Source organism: Microchirus variegatus (genome assembly GCF_963457635.1).
Source record: "Microchirus variegatus genome assembly, chromosome: 9".
In the NCBI taxonomy this organism is placed as follows: domain Eukaryota; kingdom Metazoa; phylum Chordata; class Actinopteri; order Pleuronectiformes; family Soleidae; genus Microchirus; species Microchirus variegatus.
This window is the reverse complement of record NC_139810.1, coordinates 6119062-6142262: the sequence shown is the minus strand read 5'-3', so window position 1 is coordinate 6142262 and position 23201 is coordinate 6119062. Positions and strand designations below refer to the sequence as shown.

At 42.3% G+C, this 23201-nt stretch overlaps 1 protein-coding gene across 1 annotated transcript in view; it reads left to right on the top strand.

The window, feature by feature from the left end:
- Nucleotides 1–8431: 8431 nt before the first annotated feature.
- LOC310932090 (fibulin-2-like) overlaps nucleotides 8432–23201 on the top strand; it is a gene marked incomplete at both ends in the record, with an annotated part of 39256 nt that continues 24486 nt past the window's right edge. The window contains one exon of the mRNA XM_083895372.1: nucleotides 8432–9749. Coding sequence (XP_083751498.1) covers nucleotides 8432–9749 — 1318 coding nt within the window. The remainder of the gene's footprint in view (nucleotides 9750–23201) is intronic.

Here is a 23201-nt window from a genome sequence, read left to right as displayed (position 1 = left end):
CCCCTCCCCCGTGGCGCCACAGCGCCTCGTCTTTGCTGGTTTACGTTAACGTCTTCCTTTCTTTACCCTCACGTGGAGACCTGCAGCTTTGCAATGACTGAAAATATGGTATGTTGTAAGTTGTGTAGAGACCATGCAAGGTTTGTGACTGCTCGACCAGCTTTAGCTTATCCAATCCAGTCCAACTTTATTTATAAAGCACTTAAAAAACAACGAAACAAACAAAGAAATACGACTTTATCTGCATCAATCTGCATGTTGCATGCTGGAAAAACCCGGAGAAAACGAATGCACACACGGGGAGAACTCCATGCAGAAAGGCCCTTGTTCTGATTGGATCACAAACCTGAGTCAAGAGATTTCATTTAGTTTAGTTTAAAGGTGCCATATGTAAGAACCCGTGGTTGCTCGGCAGCTGAGACTCTACTGACTGCAATGATTGGTAGGTGGCGCCACATGCCAAAACATGATTTCAAAACATAAACATGATTTGCAGTCTGCAAAATATATTTTTTTAATGCAAATATTTTGTCTGTACTGTTGTTGTTGGTGAGTTCAGTTTGTTATATGAACATTATTCCTGAGTCTCTGTGACATATTAGGAGGATTTTATGGCCAGTTGCTTTAGATTTATTACATAATGCACCTTTAAATCTTCTTCTTGCAGGATCACTCATGGAATGAAGATGACAGGACCGAGCTGTACCACACATCAATCTAGATCACCTCACACACTCCGAGTCCACGTCCACCTGTTTAAACAAAGACAGGACAGATAACATGAACACCTGCTGTTTTTAAGAGGCCCCCGAGAAGACAATGATGTCACGATCACACTCGGTTTTAATGAAGAATATCAAGGCTGTGCAATCATCAAAAGAGCTGAGGCAAGAATGACTTCACTCCTTCGCTCCAGGGGAAAATAACAAACACGGCACTTTTTTTTTTTTTTTTGCACATTTTAAACTTCAAAATTAAATTCAATATTCCAAAGTGTGTGAAATGGAGAACGTGCCCATTAGGTAGATTATCGTGAGGCTGGAGTGGACGTGGGCAATCGCTAGTGGCATAAGTCACCATTCAAACATGCATGAATGAGGAATTACAACAGCGTGCGGTGCAATTACTTCTCCAGAATAAGTGCGTGTCAGATGACATTATCTCGCGGGCTGTGAGCCATTAACTGCGCCGAGGCTTTGGAACCCCACAGGAGTGAGGAGAGGTCAACTACTGTGGGGGGAAACATGCCATTTGGTCTCTGCCTGCAACATTAGGACATCTCTGTGGAGCGAGAGAGGGGGGAGGGCGTCGACCGCTCAGCGAGGCATTGAGGCACTTAAGAACTCATTTTAGAGGTTATTTTATTTATTTATTTATTTTAATCATCGCATGATTTATTTAAAAAGTAGAGAATCCATTAGTGATCAGCCTCAACGCCAACATTCTGAAGTTGTCCAGTGTGTCACGACAGACATGTTACTGCAGGTGTGCTTCATGTAATATTTTTAGTGCCGGTGCACATTAACACGGCGGTTAACGGCGCTAACAGCGTCAACGCACAATAACGGGGACCGTATCTATGTTCCCCGGGTCCTATGTTCCCCGCTTTGTATGTGACCGGAGAACATAGGACCCTTTCTCTAACCCTAATCCTAACCCTACCCTTTTTCAAAAAAAGGGTCCTATGTTCCCCTGTCACATACAAAGTGGACCTTTTTTGGGAAAAACGGGGAACATAGGACCCGGGGAACATAGGTACGACCCCCAATAACGTATGCCGCGTTTCCATAACGACCAACTGACGTGTGTGACGTCATGTTTACGTGACTCCCGATTTTTTTAAATGAGTCTCTAAAGTAACGCTAAACTTTAAAAACAGAGGCACATAAAGGCAATACACAGGTACGCTGGTTATTTGTATCACTGCTCTTTTCGGTTCATAAACAGACCGATCCGGGTCGACTGTAGGCACGCTTACAGCGCTAAAGGAGCTGACAGAGCTAACGCAGCTATCGGAGCTAACTGGACTCCAGTGGCACGGGACATAAACATGACGTCACGCACGTAGGTGCGCTAACGGCGCTAAAGGAGCTAATGGAGCTAACTGGACTCCAGTGGCACGGGACATAAACATGACGTCATGCACGTAGGCGAGCTAATGAAGCTAACTGGACTCCAGTGGCATGGGACGTAAACACGACGTCACACACATCTTTTTCCGGTCAGTCGTCATGGAAACGCCGTTAACGTGCCCAGCACGAAATATTTGTCATTTATGCACCATCTGCTGAAGATGATTTTCCTATATCTCATCATTTCTGAGGTTCAGCAGCTGCTGGGTGTAGCTAAAAAGGGATAGTTTGTGTTTTAAAAAAAAAATATGTTTGTATCATGGATGTATAATATGAACTAGCACCGCCCCCTCTGCCTTGAAGACAATTTTTACATGGTGGCCACTGTGGGTACTGCAACAGAAAACCCCATAAAAGCCCAAAAGCCCAAAAAGCAATTTTCCCATTGACCACAATAGTAAAAGAGACGCCTGTAAAAGTGTCCACAGGACACCTTGAGACATGGACACGCGCTTTTAAAGATATTTATATGGTAGTGACACTACTGCGCATGCTCTATGGGCCCCATAACCCGGAAATAAACGCGGAAGTCCAAAAACTTTTTTGGCATATGCGCTGGTTGAGCAGCTTCATAGGAATGAACGGAAGCAAAGGGGCGGTGCTCTATCCAGTTCATATAATACATCCATGGTTTGTATGAGGTATTCTCGCACTGTCAACACTGAGCTGCCATGATTTCAGACAATTAACAAAAGGCTCGTCTACAGCGATGTTTGCCCGCTTTATCTCACTGTTAGTGAGCCTTTTTTCTGGCTGGAAACCAACGTTTGTAAACAGCTCAATTTCCTGAACCAAAGTCCATAGAGAAAATCAATGTTTTTGAGCTCGCAAGCCACACAGGAGGCTGCTCTTTTCTCGTTTGGTGAGTTTATATCACTGAGGAGAATCCCAATGAAGGATTTCAAACTCCCCCCAAAGTCAGGAGATAACACGTTTGGACTTAACGATGGAGGCAGCCGTGTTAGTAACATTTCCTGTGCAGGTTTTCCTCTGTGGCGAGTCAGGAGTAAACAAACTTCAGGGAGATATCATGGACTTAAGTTCAGTGGTTAGTGCCAGCAGCCATGTTTTCAGGGGCAGCGAGTGTCAATACAGCATATAAACCCACATCTATCCCTTTAAGAGCAGGGCTGCACAGAAAAGTGATAACAGGACCAGGTTATTACAACATTAAAAGTGGGCACATTTTGGCTCAGTATCAGCACATTAATTGTCCATTTCCCCCCCCCCCCCCCCAAGTCTATGATAAATATCACCAGAAAGATCAGAACGAACCACAGCTATACACAGAAGAGCCACGATATTCAACCCATCAAAACTCAAAACCCAGGTTTCAACAGAGGGTTTTTCGAGGACTTCAGCTGAATTTTTTGAACAATAGTCCAGATCAAACATTTTCATTCACTGGACACAGACGTTTGAGGATCTTCACGACGTGTGACTTGTGCAGATGTGCATGAAAGTGGTGACAATGGACAGAAAAAGAGACAATAATGAGACTGGTGACTCAGCTCTGTCATCCATTAGTCAAGGAAGTCCCCGAAAACAAAGTGGTCAGTGGCCGTGGTGCCCCCCCCCGTCTGTCTGATCTGTCTATTTATGCACTGAGGCTGCTTTTTGTCTTTGGTATTCATCACAGGCACCAGATAGTACATTGGAAATGTTAACTTTAGTCTATTTAGTGCACTTGTGTACAATTAAACCACCAATGGCTGAGGTTGGCATCCATTTTAAGGGCAAAGTTAAGAGAGACTGAGGGGCTGAGCTTGTTGCTGCTTTGACCGTGCATTTTACACATTTAAAATAAACTTAAAGGTGCATTATGTAATAAATCTAAAGCAACTGGACATAAAATCCTCCTTATGTGTCACAGAGACTCAGGAATAATGTTCATATAACAAACTGAACTCACCAACAACAACAGTACTGACAAAATATTTCCATTAAAAATAATATTTTGCAGACTGCAAATCATGTTTTGGCATGTGGCGCCACCTACCGCCGTCTACCAATCATTGCAGTCAGTCGAGTCTCAGCTGCCGAGCAACTGAGACTGCCAAAAAACGACACCTACATTTTTTTCAATTTGAATGTAGTAACCGTTTTTGGCCACATTCTTACATATGGCACCTTTAAACATTATCTGAACCCCTGCAATGAACCCCTCCACTTGTATTTTATTTCTGATATTGGACAAAATCCAGGAAAAAGGGACATTTCTATGTTTTTTCCTGCATCTAGACCACATTGGACCGGGTCCAAATCCACAATCTCTATATTTAAAACAGTCAATCCTGGACTGGCTGTAGATTGTTTGACCTTATTTTTTGAAAATGCAAAAGGACATTTTCTCTGCGTTTTATGCTTCTAGACCAGGTCTAGATCAATAACCTGTAACCTTGGCAAACCTGGACTGGATAGAGTCCCAGAGAGGCTGTAGATTATTTAAAACATGTTTTCTGATTTGTGAAAATGCAAAAAAAAAGGGGGGACTTTTCAGTGCTTTTTCTGCATCTAGACCACTTTAGACCAGGTCCAGATCAAGAACCTGTAGACTTGGCAAACCTGGACTGGATATATAGAGGTCCCAGTGAGGCTGTAGAATCTTGAAAACACTGTTTCTGGTTTGTGAAACTTAGTTACCTTTATGAAAATGGAAAAAAAGGGACTTTTCAAAGCTTTTTCCAGGTTCAGATAAAAAAACAACCCATAATAGAGTCGTATTTATTACTTTGGCGGGAGATCCGCCTGTAATAACGGTGAAAGTAGTAGATATCGTAAAAAAGGATTATTAAAAGACACGATCCTTGCGTCATTTCTCTCAGATAAGACACTCACAGCGCTTATTTTCCACTTACGTCGCTGCGTGTTAAGTCATTTCTCGTAGATTGGATGATTACAAAGCAGGGGGAAAAAGAAGAAGAAAGGGGGGGAGAACAGGAGTCCTTTCGAAAGAATTGGATGTCATGCAGTGGAAGTCTGGAAGTCTGTCCCGCCCTCCCTCTCCCCCCCTTTTAAAAAAAAAGAAAAAAAAGAAAAGGAGCGAGGGCGCTTCCACCTCTCCAGCCTCCAAAGTCGCAGTCAGGGCATAAACTTTACGCACGACTTTTCCTCAGGAGCTCACTGAAGGATCACAGACGCAAGGTAGGAAATGTAATTTAAATTTAAAAAGGAGAGAAAGACTCTGAATGGACATCATTGATATATTTGCCTGAGGTTATTTCGATGTCCAGTTGGCAGGTCCGACGGCACAGTATGTGTACATTTAGATTTGCGCGCTGCGTGATCTGGATTATGTTAGAGTTGGAATCATCATGTTTATTATGTGACATGCTGTTGGGTGTCGTCTCATGGTCGCATCATGACGACAACACAGTGACTGAAATAACGTGAACTTCATTTGCCACAGATGTCTTCATATGTGCGTAATACGTTGAAATGCGATAATTCACCGGTGTGATCATGACACATCATTGAAACGCTGAAGTGAACACATGTAACAGGCAACGAAACACGCAGGTTGAGGTATAGTTGGTGCCCGGGAAGAGTGTTTTTTTTGTTTTTTTTGCACGTGTGTGTGCGCGTGTCCCCCGTGCGTAAAAGGATAAAGGTCACACATTGATTTACAGTCATTTCATGGAGACTTTCTCTAACCGAAGCCTAACCTCATCTTCATGTCCTCACCTTAAATGCAGCCATTTACACGATAAGGACTTGCCTTTTGTCCCCACGAGGAACACAAGTCCCCACAATCTGACTGTGTAACAGGAGTAATTATAACCCTAATCTGAACCGCACCACAGTTCCAATCTGAGCCTTAAAGGTGCCATATGTAAGAATGTGGCCAAAAACGGTTACTACATTCAAATGAAAAATACAGAGGTCTTTTAGGTTTCGTTTTCTGACGTAACTGGCAACCCGTGGTTGCTCGGCAGCTGAGACTCTACTGACTGCAATGATTGGCAGACGGCGGTAGGTGGCGCCACATGCCAAAACATGATTTCAAAACGTAAACATGATTTGCAGTCTGCAAAATATTTTTTTTAATGCAAATATTTTGTCTGTACTGTTGTTGTTGGTGAGTTCAGTTTGTTATATGAACATTATTCCTGAGTCTCTGTGACATTAGGAGGATTTTACAGTCAGTTGCTTTAGATTTATTACAAAATGCACCTTTAACCAGTTTCCTCACAAAATAGGTTAAAAAGAGCTGGTCTTTGGTTTCAGTGAGGACTACACTGATCCTAGAAACACAGTTTGCTGTTTGAAATACACTTTCCCTGAACTAAAAGCTGAACAAACAAACCAACAACACACACACATACAGAAACTTGCATGTTTCTGGTTCTGTGTGAAATGCTGTGAATGTGATACCTAAAACATAAACAGTGAGTTTGGAGTTCCAGAAGCAGGCAGAAAGAAAAGAAAGAAAAAACCAAACCCTGGTCCAGGACCTGGTGAAATGACTTTGTGCCCACAGCACGCACAAAGACATCATTGACTCTCCTGCACCGAGCCGCGGTGCACTGTGTGTTTCTGTGGCTTCGCCTCCTGGATTAAAACAGAAGGCAGAAATGCAGATGTTTGCTTTCATGACCTGTGCCCCCATCGCGGTGACCTCTTGGTTTTTTTATTTTTACTCTAAATTAGAGGCGGCGTGTTTCGCTGAGCAAATTTAATTAGATTCCCCCTTTATTTTCTCACCGCACAATCTGGCAGGTTTTGACTGAAAGTCAGTGCTTTTTAAGTCACACCCGTGGATTTATAGGTTGCTGTAAGCTGAAGCAGGATCTCCGCATTTCCTAAGAACACAACTATGGGCTGTTTCGAGTGAAGACAAAAAAATTCTGTGTACAGCTGCGCCTCTTTGGTGGGAATCTTTTCCAAGGATACGGGGTTTAGAGAATTTAGAGGGTAAAAAATGAGATAAGGAAATATATTGTGTCAACATTGCCAATTGTTAGAAACTTCACTGGGAAAGTTTATCATGAGGATTTCATCCCTTAGCATGTGATCTAAATTGCACAAGTGCAACAAGTAAAGGGAAACATGACGGAAAGTCAAATAGAAAACATTTGTTTTACACGGTTCATTCTCAGATGCCATGTTTTGGTTTGTGTGTGACAGGCTAAAGGGTGTGTAGCTACATAACCTTCAGCAAAATGTGTTCATGCTTTCTAAACGATTATCACGATGACAATACATTTACGGGAAATCATGTTCTTTCTGTTTTATGCTCCATCACCTACTTTTTTTAAAAACTGTGTTGCACAATGGTTCTGTGGAAGCAGACCGTTTAATTGGAATTTTATGAGACTTAATCCAAATAAGCAGGTTTTATGCTCGACACAATCAGCACACTGTGTTTTATGTGGCAAAGTATGACATTGTTCTCGAAGGGAGGGTCTGTTATTCCATACAAATGACCATTTTTCTTGCGTTATTATTGTACAGATTTCCCTCAGTCAGCTTGACTTTTAGCCAAATTTCCATTCATGTGCAATCAATCAGAAATCACAGCTTTTCTTTCCCCCGGTGGTGCCAAACAAGTAGGCACGGAAAACGCGCTTTTTGGCAGTGGGACTTAAGCGGACAGGGTATTAAGTTAAAGTAACCTAGGTAACCTAGTTCCCTGGTGTCCTAATGAACATGTCTGTGACATGCTTTGGTCAAAATACCTTAAGGATGAAGCACCACAGCAGTTCAATCACTCTGCCAAAACAGCCCTGTTCAGAACGCTCTCTTTTGAGTGCCTGTCTCTTTAAATATGCAAATGAGACACAGGAAACTACGTCAGCGTCACTGAGGCTAGCGGCAGCTAACAGCAGTTAGCATTTGGGAAAGCCATCATTTGCCGACTCTAGCCGGCACATTGGCGTCATATATGAAATGTAAATCCTCTGAGGCTGGAAGTTTGTGTAGAACTCTGTGCTGCACTGTGCAGACAAGAATAGAACACTTCGCAAACTTCCACTCTTCCAGATAATATTGCCCTCGTCTGCACTGTCTTGTTAGAAGTCAACATTGTGTGCCCGAGTCATCTTTTTTCACACTTTGCCGACTCATAGGGCCAAATATAAGGATTAAAATGATTAAAAGGTTGATTTTGCATAATATGTCTCCTTTAAAACATGTTTTGATAACCACAGCGATATAAGTACCTGCTTTTGGAGCTGATTTATTAATCACTGTTTACTTTCACAGGCAACAAAGGCACAACATTTGCTCTCACCCCGCAGTTAAATTGAGCCTGAAGAGAAGTTTACTGAACTTGGAATACTTTTTTTTGGAAATACAAAATGAACATTCAAAAGGCAGCGTTGTTTGCGAGTTGGGCGATTCTGTGCATCGACCTCTCTCTGAGCCAGAGAGACTGCGCCGGCGTGGACTGTCCTGCTCTCCAGAACTGCATTGAGACCGTGTCAGAACAGGGCGCCTGCTGCACCACCTGTAAGCAGAGGGGCTGCACCTGCGAGGGTTACCAGTACTATGACTGCGTCCGAGCAGGCTTCCGGAAGGGGAAAGTCCCAGAGGGGCAGTCTTACTTTGTGGATTTCGGAAGCACTGAGTGCTCCTGTCCTCAGGGAGGAGGCAGAATAGGCTGCCAGTTTATTCCGTGCCCTGACGTTCCCGCCAACTGCATTGATATTTTACAACCTGCAGACGGCTGCATGCAGTGCGGGCGAATTGGCTGCGTGGACGGCACCAAGAAATATGAAGCGGGACACTCCTTTCAGGTAGAACAGTGCAAGGTTTGCCATTGCCCAAATGAAGGCGGAAAGTTAACATGTTTACGCATCCCAGGCTGTGACCCTCGGAAGGTTAATAAGCCAACTCGGGTGACAAAGACTGATAATAACAACCCTTCAAGGGACATTAACAGTCGCCACAGAGGCCAACAAACAAGTCCTGGAGAACCCTTTTCCAAGCTGGCAGCGGGGAACTCTCTGCCGCTGTATAAGCAGGACCCGCCCAGTATTGGCACAGAGGATTATGACTACACACTCGCAGAACCCACGTCTCCCACAATCCCAGATCTGGCCCGGCCACTGGAATCTACTACAGTACCACCACCAGCTCAGCCCGAGTCAAGTTCCACTACCTTCAGCTCTCATGACGATGACAAGAGACATGAAATGAGAGAAAAACAACAAACCCAGAATCCAGTTGTGAGGAGCGGTGAGGGTGAAGTCACTCAGAACGCTGGTCCAACCAAAAAAACCCCACTGCTTACGACTACGAGCAGCACACAGACGGCGACCACAGAGAACCACAGGCTGCCGCAGGAAATTAGCGAAAGGACCAGCAGACATAACAGTGATGGGCACAGCGCAGAGGTTCAGGACGCGGCGCACGGCGAGCTCGCTGGCAAAGCAGACGGGCACCTCAGCCATCACAAACGCAGCGACGACCGCCACGCCGCAGATCACGACAGCGGAGGACGCGTGCAGCAAAAGCAGACGCTCGGAAGGGAGGAGCAGGCCTCGTACCCCACCGTCCAGTTCAGCCCCACACACAAAGCCCCGGTCAGGATGAGAGAGGAGGGCGAGCAGCCGCTACGACAGCCGCAGACCCTCCACAACTACCAGTCCCAGGACGTGGACGGAGACGCAAAAGGTAAGAGTTTTAATTAAAGGTAAGAGTCCGTAATGTTTTTGTGGGCCAAAACAAAATCACATCCACTTTTGTTTGTACAAACTCACAAGTCGTAGTTTTGCCTCTGTGACTTCACAATCTGTCCTTAGACCCTTAGTTAGACCCCTAAGGTTCAACAGAGGAGGGAAACCTTCAAAGCAGGGTTATCAAACGTACAGAGGCGATTCTAGAGTCTGTAGGGGCCCTAAGCAAAAATTCCCAGGGGGCCCTTCCAACCAGTGTTCATTATCTTATGAACAATCTGACACCAACGAAAAATGTATGACTTCAAAATGTTTTTTTCCCCAAAATGAATGAAATAACATGGAAAAACCTTGTAATTAAAAAGTATGTGAAAATATAAAATGTAAAGAACAATAAAATACTGTAAATAGCTTCTAAAAAAACTATATAAACTTAGTAAATGTAATACATTACACTGTAAAAAAAAAAACACATTAGAAAATAATATAAATATATAGAACAATAAAATACTGTAAATAAAAAACAAAAAACACACAACTGAGTAAAAAAAGATATGCATTACACTGCAAATAATCCTCTTCATTTTCCAACTTGCAGAACGATAACTTCACACAGGTTAAAGTGAGGTGGGGCCCCTTTAGGGAGGTTTCCTACTGAGATGTCATTGCAAATCGCCCATTGTTGTTTAAGGGGGACGGGGAGGCGGCTGGTCACTGCACATTTCAGTAAAAACAGCCCTCAGGCTCCGAGTGTCGGGGGCCCCCTATCGGCTTGGGGCCCCAAGCAGTTGCCTGCCTTGCCTGTTCACAAACTGCGCCTCTGCAAACGTGTAGCTCGTGTGCCAGAATGGTCCAAATGCATTTAACCCATCCTTATCCCCCCATCCCAATGGTGAGCAGTGGGGGATTGGGTGCCTTGCTCAGCGGCACCCCAGCCCCTGGCTCATCCCAGGATTCTCACAGCTCGTAGTTTGCTTCTGTGACATCACAATCCGACCCACTTGCCTACAATGAGTTTTACAGCCCTGCCTTAAAGCTCACATAGAGTGGTCCTGTTGCACATATATGTTAGTTATGGAGGTCTAATTACATACATTAACTTGTTTTTATGGTCAAAAACCTCCTAGTTGCTGTTTAGAGCCGATAGAAATCCCTCTTTTCTAATGCTGTTCCTCAGCCGCGATATTTCAGACTGAAATCTCACACCCAGAAGACTGTGTTGTGATTGGCCAGCCAGTGTAGAGCCTTCCCAACTGTCTTGTGATTGGCCAGTACCTGGAAGTGACATATTCAGCACACCCGCTCTCAGAAGCGCAGCTCCCCCCTCTGGAGCGGTGGATGCACTGCTACTCATTATCAAAACATTGTTTTAACAGTGTTTAAAAATAGCTTCGTCACGACTCCCCGCTGCAGTCCCTTTTAAGACCTTTGACCCAGAGTCAGACCCAGAGTCAGAAGACGTGTCGCTCGTGAAACACCTCCACAACGGACGTTATTCTTCTTCTGTGGTTCAATATACGCGACCGAATGTGCCCGGACTAGTGCCCGGAGCAGGACGATCTGCTGTTCAGGAGAACCGTTGTTTACATAACCGGACCAGGTTTTTTCAGAGATCTCCTTGAGCCCGAGATTACAATAAAACACAGTGTTCTCAGCAGTGGCTGAACTGTTTGTTTTGAACCTTCAGGGCTTCGTAAACGAGGTAATGACGCAGATACACAATAAAAAACAGCGTTAATTGGAACTTCCGGTCTAGGTCCGCTTTAAAGTTTGGATAGATCAATGGAAAACCAACAAGACAGGACGGTAATGATGGTATGTGATACCATAGAGTTGAGCTGATATGATACTCAGTGTTGGCATTGGCTCAATACTGGACAAAAAGAAAGAATGATGCGTTAAAATCCTAAATATGATGCACAGGCCTGTAAATGTAGCCTGGAGGTGAATACATCGGCAGAAATGTCTTATTAACAGCTTTAAAAGTGGTGAAAGACTATAATGGACTGATATCAAGGTTGGGATAAAGGTATCAGTGTCAGTATCAGGTACACACAGTCACAGAATTCAAAATCAGACATATTTACAGTTTTCATTCAGCCGTGCCTGCGTCAGAATACATCATTTCGACGATTTATCGACGCGAAAGTGGTGATACGAGGCCCGACATCTTCCTCTCCCTCCTCTCACATCCTGTCCTTTCAGCAGAAATTCATAATCGCTCTCCATTCAAGCTGGCAGCGGTCCAGGAAAAACAATTGAACGCAAAAGACTGTTTTGTCTAGATAACATTTTATCTACCTTATTGAGAGGAGAGAACAACTATACTTAGCAGGTTTTTTTCCGTTTTCGTGCACGCCGGGCGTAAACAAGCCAGCGAGTGATACGAGGGAGAGACGCAGGACATCTTATTCTGAAATGTGAAGTTATATATTATATATAAAAAAATATCTCTCTATCTCAATGCAATGCCACGTTATAATGTCGGTGATTCTTCTTCTTCTTCTTTTTATTTCACTTGGAAGTCAACACAACATCTTACACCACAATTAGATCAATAATGACGTTCAAAAAAGATATCAATCATAGCACAAATCAGCAATAATTACAAAGAAAACTTGAGTTAATCATCATTTCTAGCCCTGTGTGATACAAGGAAACCTAACATGTTTTTCCCTAGAATTCAATTGAATTAAATCATTAATGAATGAACTGTATTAGCCTGGTCACTTCCTCCTCGTGACTGAAGTACTAAAGAAGAACTCTCTCAGTGGAGTGAACCTACTTTACAGCCTATGCTTTCTGTTCAGACCTGCCACGGCTTTTCTTTCCTTTCAGCACCGGGTCAACATAGGTATGTATGTATGTGTGTATGTATAGAATATAAAGCTGAATGCATCATGTAAAGGAGTTTCTGTGTCAGTGAACTTCAGACACAGCTGTCAACTTACTGTCAATGGGTTTAAAACAAACTGTTTTCTGCATTTAGTGACATGTGCATACATTAAAATATCTTGTTACATTCAAATTAGGATTATTATTATTATGATGAGTTCTCGTGATGCCGACTGAGTCGATCGGCTTCACAGATCTGTGTGTTTCTCATAGCTGTGATGCTCAGTGACATTACATTCCTTTCCAAGTAATGGAATTTCATGCTTCCTCAGACAGGTCTGATAGTTTTGCTTGACACAGTCTGGGGCAAACATCATACAAAGATGCACTACCTTTCAAAAGTTTGGGGTCACTTAGAAATGTCCTTATTTTTGAAGGAAAAGCACAATTGTTTCAATGAATACAACATTAAATGAATACACTCTATAGATTGTTAATGTGGTAAACGACTATTTTAGCTGCAGACGTCTGGTTTTTAATGGAATATGTACATAGGTGTATAGAGGCCCATTTCCAGTGTTCTAATGGTACATTGTGTTTGCTAATGGCGTTAGAAGGCTATTGGATGATTAGAAAACCCTTAAAAATCCTTATGCGACAGACAAAAACAGGCAAAATTATTATTTGGAATAAAAATCATTATTTCTAATCTTGTCAATGTCTTGACTATATTTTCTGTTGATCTTGCAACTCTTTTGATGAATTAAAAGTGTGACTTTTTAATGGAAAACACAAACAAATTGTATAGGCGACCCCAAACCTTTGATCTTTGAGGCTGTCGGAGAGCCTCTGCGTCGTCTCCGGCTGCACGGAATATTTTTTAAGTGTCCGTCACTCCATCAAGGGACAACGGAGACGGCAAGGGCTGCGATTGGTCCTCAGGACAGGCCGAGCTAACGCTGCTCTGTGCCAGCTCACAGTGCAGCACCGAGCGTCCACAGAGGCGGAGCTGATCACCACCGACAACGTCGCTGCCAAACCATAAATACGTCATATCTTAATACACACAGCACATCTTTAGACTCTAAATGGCCAATTTCTCACCTCAAATTATCTTAAAACTGCGTTCCGTGCCACAGAAAAGTGAGAAACGGCCACTGTTTCAATGTTATTCCGCTTCCACAGTCTTTCTCTCTCGGACACCATTGCTCACTGTAGCCAAACGCTCAACAACCTTGCGTAGCGACCCCTGCTGGTCGGGCGGGAAATTGCAGTGCGTATCCGTCACCACTACGGAGAAGTATGAAGGCTCGAGGGGTCTCCGTGGTTACGCAGTCGGAGAAGTATAATGTGGCTTTAAAGGTGAAGTAAGTAGTTTATAGTGCCATCTAGAGGAGAGGCTGAAATTTACAACAAAGAACTGCTCCTCTGCTCACCCCCTCCCTTCCCTGAGCGCTACGGTATCCTCAGCCGGTCAAATGTCGTCCTCGTCGTCTTTCTCCGTGTCAGTAGATGAGGTTCTAGTATTTATTCAGATGTATAAGTGTGTCTTTTGTATATCGTATTAGCATTGGTCTTAGACATGTAAGATACCGAAATGAATTGATATATATTTTTTCATGTTGTGTTAGGGTTCTAATGGCTAATAGCAAGCTAGCGCGCTAGGTGCATGTTCACACAAACTGTCACACATAGCCGTTTCGAGATGGGGTTAGCAGGGAACGTATTTACATTTGCAGAGCCAAGATACGTCTGTTGCCGCTGAGGGCGAACAGACAACGAGAGGGAGGGGGCGAGGACGAGGGACAGCTCTTCGTGGCCGCGGTAGAGCTGTCAGAAGCCGGCGAGGGAGAGGGTGAGTTACCGCGGCCGTAGCAGACGAAGCGGGGAGAGTGGAGGCGGGACTTCCGCTACAAGTAAAGCGACGCTTGATTTGTTCTCTCGCGTTTGTCTATACCATGGATGTATAATATGAACTGGATAGAGCACCGCCCCCTCTGCCTTGAAGACAATTTTTACATGGTGGCCACTGTGGGTACTGCAACAGAAAACCCCATAAAAGCCCAAAGGCCCAAAAAGCAATTTTCGGCCAGCAACCATGTTATTTTACATGACTTTTTGAAACACTACGAAAATGAAACAAAATCTATTATACAGCGACTAGACAATGCAGGAGCTCATAATAAACCCATAAACCCATAAATAAAAGTGTTATAAAGAAGAAAAGAGAAGGCATTTCTTTAAATATAGATGAGTCCCCTTTGCCAAATGATTTTTACCTCTCAGGCAGTAACTACCTCTCTTATTTTGCAGCCAGACACAGTGTGTGTGTGTGCACAGAAATGGGGGTGGGGGGGGATGGGATTGTTTAGGCTTTCTGATGCTGGGCTGGACGTGGTATAGGATTTCTTGGGGGTGGGGTTGTACCTGTGAGCAGCAGCATAATACCCATGTGATGAATGAGAGCACTGTTGTGGCTTGATTGCCAGATCGCTGTAGTCGCTGCTCCCTCACGAGCCGACGTGATTACCTGTCTCCCGTGAGGCCGCCGCTTTCCCCAATCTTCCTCGTAATCACCGCCTCGTCTTGAGGAACACCTCCGCGCCCACACGCTCCTCTTCCTCTCACTACTAACTTCCCCTTGCCCGGTCGACCAAACGCCACCAAACCCGCGGCGTCGAAAGCAAACTATTAGATGGGTATAAGTTGATTTAGCACATGTCTGAAGGATAATTACCATCTCCGGCGCTTGTTTTTTTATCAACAGCGGCGCTGTCACGACACGCTGCACATGGGAGTGGACTGAGCAGATGTATAATTTTCCTTTAGGATGAAAAGGAGGGTGAATTCCAGAGCGAGGGCCGTGTGAGAGTTCACTCCTTCAGCGGGTAGATCGCCGTGAAGAACACAGCTCACTCTGGTTAGTCTCAGGGAGGGAATTCTGTCGTTATCTCCCATCTGTAACACGTCTATCGCTTAAAAAAAACAACAACAACAACAACAAATCTGCGTTTTACCCGCTCTTATAAATAAATAGAAAAAAAAACAAAAAAAAAAACATCTGCTCCAGAAGCAGAAAGCCGCTCATAAAAGAAACCCATAAGTAGAGGGAGATTGGCGATAAATTGGAGCAAAAAAACAGACTTGCCTTCTTCCACTTCTGCAATTAGCGTTCTGGCAGATGTTTTCAGACTTACAACACAAGGAGTCACTGGTGTTTTCTCCTCCTCCAAACATAAAACACAGTATTCTCATGAATATTATATTTATGCTTCACTGATATAACCATTCCACCTAATGCAGAAAACAGTACAGAACTTTCTGAGAGTCAAACCACCACCAATTAGGTGATGATGTTATTCCTCCTTGTTTTCGTTCATCTGGTCCAGGATTCGTAAGTCAGTTGGACGGATCTAACTCTGGCAAGAACGAGAGCAAATTTCCTGTGTTCTGGTGTGTGTGAAGTGAACTGAACATGCTCTGGAATAACAGAAATGGAAGCATAAATCATTGGGAATCAGGTTCACGTTACAGCGCCGTGGAGCACAATTAGTCTGAGGCACGAGGTGGAATAAACGCGTTTATTATTTATCATGCAAGAAATCAAGTTAAATTGGCACAGCAGAAACTTTGTTCAGAAATGACTTGAACCTTAAAGCTCACATAGAGTGGTCCTGTTGCACATATATGTGAGTTATGGAGTTCTACTTACATACATTAACTTGTTTTTATGGTCAAAAACCTCCTAGTTGCTGTAAACGAGCCGATAGAAATCTCTCCTTACTGAAGCTCTCGTCAGCCGCGCTGTTTCAGACAGAAATCTCGCCCCGAGAAGACAGACTGTGTTGTGATTGGCCAGCCAGCGTAGAGCCTTCCCAACTGTCTTGTGATTGGCCAATACCCGGAAGTGACATAATCAGCACACCCGCTCTCAGAAGCGCAGCACCCCCCTCTGGAACGGTGGATGCACTGCTACTCATTGTTAAAACATTGTTTTAACCATGTTTAAAAATAGCTTCGTCACGACTCCCCGCTGCAGTCCCTTTTATGACTTTGACCCGGAGTCAGAAGACACTGTCGCTCGTGAAACACCTCCACAACGGACGTTATTCTTCTTCTTCTGTGGCGAGAAAGATCTGCTGTTCAGGAGAACCGATGTTTTACGTAACCGGACCGGGTTTTTTCAGAGATCTCGCTGAGCCCGAGATTACAATAAAACACAGCGTTCTCAGCAGTGGCTGAACTGTTTGTTTTGAACCTTCAGGGCTTTTTAAACAAGGTAATGACGCAGATACACACTAAAAAACAGCGTTATTGGAACTTCCGGTCTAGGTCCGCTTTAAGTTTATAGCACCTTTCATTCAAGGATTGCAGCTCAAAGTGCTTCACAATAAAAGGAAAATACAATCTAAGGATGGAATGGAAAGTCAAAAAGTAAAAACCATGTTTTTTTAGTTTGAAATAAAACAAAAGATGCAAATAAAAAAGTAAAATACAACATGGGGTGGAATAAAATAGGAAAATACTATAGAGCCAACCCTGCTTTAACTTTGAAATAAACTAAAACGGGGTGAAATAAAAGGATCTATAGTTGAAGGCTAAAGAGTAATAAGATAAGTTTTAAGCTCATCAGCTTCACAAAAACCCTCTGTGTGTTTCTCAGTATAGTGCTGATTAGATCTCACGTTGCCTCAGACTGATTTGTTTTTACGTCTAGACAGACAACATAAAACCAGACGGCTGCAAACAGGTCGGAGTACGACTGAAAACACCACGCAAAGGTTTCAGTGGTGAGAAAAAACAAACAAAAAAAACTTATCATTCAGCAGTTTGACAGGATAACTACTACTGACGCTGTACGCACCGAAAATGAGTCAAAAATAAGGCACTGCGGCTTTAAGAATCCAGACCTAAATCGCTCAATAACTCAAAGCACCCACTTGTAACAAGCCTGGACGGTGTGTGTGTGTGTGTGTGTGTGTGTGCGTGTTTCGTCCGTGTTATCTAACCACAAACAGGCGTAATTGAAACAGAGGTTGCTCTTTAAAAAAAAAAAAACCCATCAAAGACTAAACCTCCAGGGCTTACGACAGCTAATAGCCCCGTAAGGCGGTAAAAATGTAGATCACACGGCTGCCGGCTTTCAGCCTCGACAGTCGTCAATGATGGAGATCGGGGAGTTTGGGGCGTTGGGGCATGAAGTCATGGCGATAGCGGGGAGAGGCCTCCCTGTTATGTCACACGCAGCTGTTCTTCTGGGTAGTGATCGTGTGTTTCGAGCAGACAAGACATCTCTGAAAGAGCTTGTGTCCAAGGTGAGAGGAGGATGCTGTCTTTCTTAGGACGCTTTCGTTCATTTGGGCGATCAAAGAACCTTAACTTAAAGGTGCCATATGTAAGAATGTGGGCAAAAAACGGTTACTACATTCAAATTCAAAATTACCAAGGTCTTTCAGGTTTGACGTAACTGGCAACCCGTGGTTGCTCGGCAGCTGAGACTCTACTGACTGCAGTGATTGGTAGATGGCGGTAGGTGGCGCCACATGCCAAAAACATGATTTCCAAACGTAAACATGATTTGCAGTCTGCAAAATATATATTTTTAATGCGAATATTTTGTCTGTACTGTTGTTGTTGGTGAGTTCAGTTTGTTATATGAACATTATTCCTGAGTCTCTGTGACATATAAGGAGGATTTTTATGGTCATTATTGCTTTAGATTTATTACATAATGCACCTTTAACCACAATTTAAACTTAGCTAGTTCCTCAGAAATGCAGTTCTGCTTCATTAGGACCAGGTTTTGCGCTCTTGTGTTCACTACTGGTCCAAATACAAGAACACACACACACACAAGTTTGCACAGCGATGCTTGTTAGGCGTCTTCAGTGACTTCCATTCAGCCAAACCCAAAGCCTCATCCCTGCGGAGCATAACTTTCTTGTTGTTGTTGTTGTTGTTGTTGTTGTTAAGCTCATTCTAAACCAACCCCACTCCAATTCCACAATGAGGCTGTATTTTAAGATTGAAAAACTGGTTTTTTTACACTGACATATACAAGCTGACAGACCTTTACACTTTGTTTTTACGTACTTCTTCTTCCTCGTTCGTCCTTAGAGAACAGAAATGCTGTGTCCTTCACGTGAAAACAGGTAATAGTGCAGTGATGTTATCAGACTATCAGTCAGGCAAGAAGTGCTTATCCCATCAAATCACTACAGGATCAGGTTTTTCTGAAACTTTTTTCCTCTGTGTTGCCTCCATCTGTCTTCGCCTAAAACATATTACCTGTCAGTGGCCCGGGCCACTCGAGATATAAACACTGCTCCGCTGAGAAACACGAGGGGTTGTATTTTTTGTGTTGGGGCTTTAAAAGGCTAAGCGAGCAATCGTAAGAACTCATTTGACATCAACGGTGTGAATGTGAAAGCCTTATAACCTTGACTTTACCACCAAACTTTAACCTCGGAGATAAAGGCTCTGCTTCTGCAGGACCAGGCTTTGGTCCCTCGTGAGGACAAGGTCAGTGAACAGTCCAAGGAAAAAGAGTTTGCGTGCACACACACACACACACACACACACACACACACACACACACACACACACACACACATTCCTCTAAGCTTTCAGCATCAATCATCGTGTTGGACATGAGTTTGTGTTCTCGGGAACCCTTGGCTTGTGCCTGTTACTCACACAGTTGCCTGCTTTTCCTCCGGCCCACCTGTATTGTAAATCACTGCCAAGTGCACAAAGACACACACAAAAAAAAGACACACACAAGCTTTGATTAGTGGCAGCACGCCACGCCATGACACCTCCAGACATGTTCAGAGTTGCCCTTCACCTTGTTTTTTTCCAAGTAACTTTTTACCGCCGCAGTGTCACATCAGTAACATCAGCATCTGGTGTTAATTCGGGTCTAATGGTGCTGATGTTATGGCTGAGACAGAGCAGACAGGTGCTCATTTCCACTGTTCAAGCCTAAAAGGGATTGTTTTGTTTATGTAAGTGTGGTTGTATGAGGCACCGAGACATTAACAATACTCCTTTTGTGGACCTGTGTCTGGGAGGTGGACACTTGTTGGACAACATGGCTGCCAGACAGGACAAAAGCTTCTCAACATGAGGCTCACAAAATATATGCCTTACACAATATCTTAGACCCAGTGTATTCAAATGGTGGTAAATATGCGACTTAATTTTCTCCTAAATTTGTCACTTTTAATCTCAAAAATCTGCGACTTAATTTTCTCGTAGATTTGCCACTTTTAATCTCATAAATCTGCGACTTAATTTTCTTTTAGATTTGCCACTTTTAATCTCGTAAATCTGCAACTTTTTTCTCCTAGATTTGCCACTTTTAATCTCGTAAAATCTGCGACTTTATTTACGCATAGATTTGACACTTTTATTCTTGTAAATCTGCAACCTTATTTTCTCGTAGATTTGCCACTTTTAGTCTCGTAAATCTACAACTTAATTTTATCTTAGATTTGTCACTTTTAATCTCGTAAATCTGCGACCTAATTTTCGCGTAGATTTGCCACTTTTAATTTCGTAAATCTGCTATTTTTTTCTCCTAGATATGTCACTTTTATTCTCGTAAATCTGCGACTTTATTTTCTCGTAGATTTGCCATTTTTAGTCTTGTAAATCTGCAACCTTATTTTCTCGTAGATTTGCCGCTTTTAGTCTTGTAAATCTACAACTAAATTTTCTTGTAGATTTGCCACTTTTAATCTGGTAAATCTGCGACTTTATTTACATGTAGTTTTTCCACTTTTAATCTCGTAAATCTGCAACCTTATTTTCTCGTACAGTTGCCACTTTTAATCTCGTTAATCTGCTACTTAATTTTCTTGTAGATTTGCTGCTTTTAATCTCGTAAATCTGCGACTTTATTTTCTCGTAGATTTGCCATTTTTTGTCTTGTAAATCTGCGACTTTATTTTCTCGTACAGTTGCCACTTTTAATCTCGTAAATCTGCGACTTTATTTTCTCGTAGATTTACCACTTTTAATCTCGTAAATCTGCGACTTTATTTTCTCGTAGATTTGCCATTTTTAGTCTTGTAAATCTGTGACTTCATTTTCTCGTAGATTTGCCACTTTTAATCTCTTAAATCTGCAACTTTTTTTCCTCCTAGATTTGTCACTTTTAATCTCGTAAATCCGCAACTTTATTTTCTTGTAGATTTGCTGCTTTTAGTCTCGTAAATCTACAACTTAATTTTATCGTAGATTTTCCACTTTTAATCTTGTAAATCTGCGTCTTTATTTACACATAGATTTGCCACTTTTAGTCTCGTAAATCTACGACTTAATTTTATCGTAGATTTGCCACTTTTAATCTTGTAAATCTGCAACCGTTTTTTCTCGTACAGTTGCCACTTTTAATCTCGTAAATCTGCGACTTTATTTTCTCGTAGATTTGCCATTTTTTGTCTTGTAAATCTGCGACTTTATTTTCTCGTACAGTTGCCACTTTTAGTCTCGTAAATCTACGACTTAATTTTATCGTAGATTTGCCACTTTTAATCTTGTAAATCTGCAACCGTTTTTTCTCGTACAGTTGCCACTTTTAATCTCGTAAATCTGCGACTTTATTTTCTCGTAGATTTGCCATTTTTAGTCTTGTAAATCTGTGACTTCATTTTCTCGTAGATTTGCCACTTTTAATCTCTTAAATCTGCAACTTTTTTTCCTCCTAGATTTGTCACTTTTAATCTCGTAAATCCGCAACTTTATTTTCTTGTAGATTTGCTGCTTTTAGTCTCGTAAATCTACAACTTAATTTTATCGTAGATTTTCCACTTTTAATCTTGTAAATCTGCGTCTTTATTTACACATAGATTTGCCACTTTTAGTCTCGTAAATCTACGACTTAATTTTATCGTAGATTTGCCACTTTTAATCTTGTAAATCTGCAACCGTTTTTTCTCGTACAGTTGCCACTTTTAATCTCGTAAATCTGCGACTTTATTTTCTCGTAGATTTGCCATTTTTTGTCTTGTAAATCTGCGACTTTATTTTCTCGTACAGTTGCCACTTTTAATCTCGTAAATCTGCGACTTTATTTTCTCGTAGATTTACCACTTTTAATCTCGTAAATCTGCGACTTTATTTTCTCGTAGATTTGCCATTTTAGTCTTGTAAATCTGTGACTTCATTTTCTCGTAGATTTGCCACTTTTAATCTCTTAAATCTGCAACTTTTTTTCCTCCTAGATTTGTCACTTTTAATCTCGTAAATCCGCAACTTTATTTTCTTGTAGATTTGCTGCTTTTAGTCTCGTAAATCTACAACTTAATTTTATCGTAGATTTTCCACTTTTAATCTTGTAAATCTGCGTCTTTATTTACACATAGATTTGCCACTTTTAGTCTCGTAAATCTACGACTTAATTTTATCGCAGATTTGCCACTTTTTAATCTCGTAAATCTGCGACTTCATTTTCTCGTAGATTTGCCACTTTTAATCTTGTAAATCTGCAACCTTTTTTTCTCGTACAGTTGCCACTTTTAATCTCGTAAACCTGCGACTAAATATTCCCAAACCACACTTGAATAAAACCTGAACTATCTCTTTAAAAAGATAAACACAACAATCTGACGATATCTGCAGTATCACCACATCTGGGCGGTACGTTTCAGAGAAGGAGAGATTACCCAGGGACGTGGTATTATCTCACATCTTTGACACATGGAGAACATTATAGAGAACATTATAGAGAACATTATAGTGTCATCCTGACGACGGCGTGATTCCACGTGGAGAAAATGAGTAGGAAGCGAAAGGCGGAGGATGAATGATTGTGTTGTTATATACATTCACTCTGAGGTTCAAAGACGCAAAGTTACTGTTAGTTATGCATGAGAGAGCAAGAGAGTCGTGGAGTCAATGTTAAGGATTTAGATCACTCATTTTCTCATTTTCCCAGACCTTTAAATTAAGCACAGTTTCTCAGTCGTCGCATGCTTTGATCTCTCAGTCAAAGAAGGTGCACATGGAAATGAAAAGGTGAGAATGATAGTTTGTTTTGGTCATGACTGAACATCACCCTCGTATCTTTACATTTCTCATAAGCTTTAAATCTAAAGGTGACAGGGCTTTTTGCATCACGGCCCAGAGACTTTGGACGAGCCTTACGAGAGCGCAACGTCGTCCAAGTCTCTTATTAAGACGTGTTTGTGTTGGAACGCGTTCCCAGATTCGAGTTGACTTTTAATTTCCCAAATGGTTTGATGGATCAAGTTGTTTCCCTTTTTAAAAGTGATGCTTTCTCGTACTCCTACTATAATGTAGATGTAATCGTTTTTTGCGCTCTGTGAACACGGCTTGTTATTTTATTATAAACTGTGTAGGAAGGATTGGAAAAAACTCAATTAAGCCATATTCATTGTCCAAGGGCGGAATATTAGTTGAGAAAAAAGGTTTTCACAGACTTCGGGAATAAGGTCTTAATTTAAGAGAATAAAGGGTGAATTCCAATTCCTTGCTTAACCCTCAATCTCAAAAATGCTCCCTCTAGTGCAAGTGCTGTCCTAATTTAAATTAAGTTGAGGGACAAGTTTAAGGGCTGTATCGCCCTCAATATTGAGATTTTCCGAGA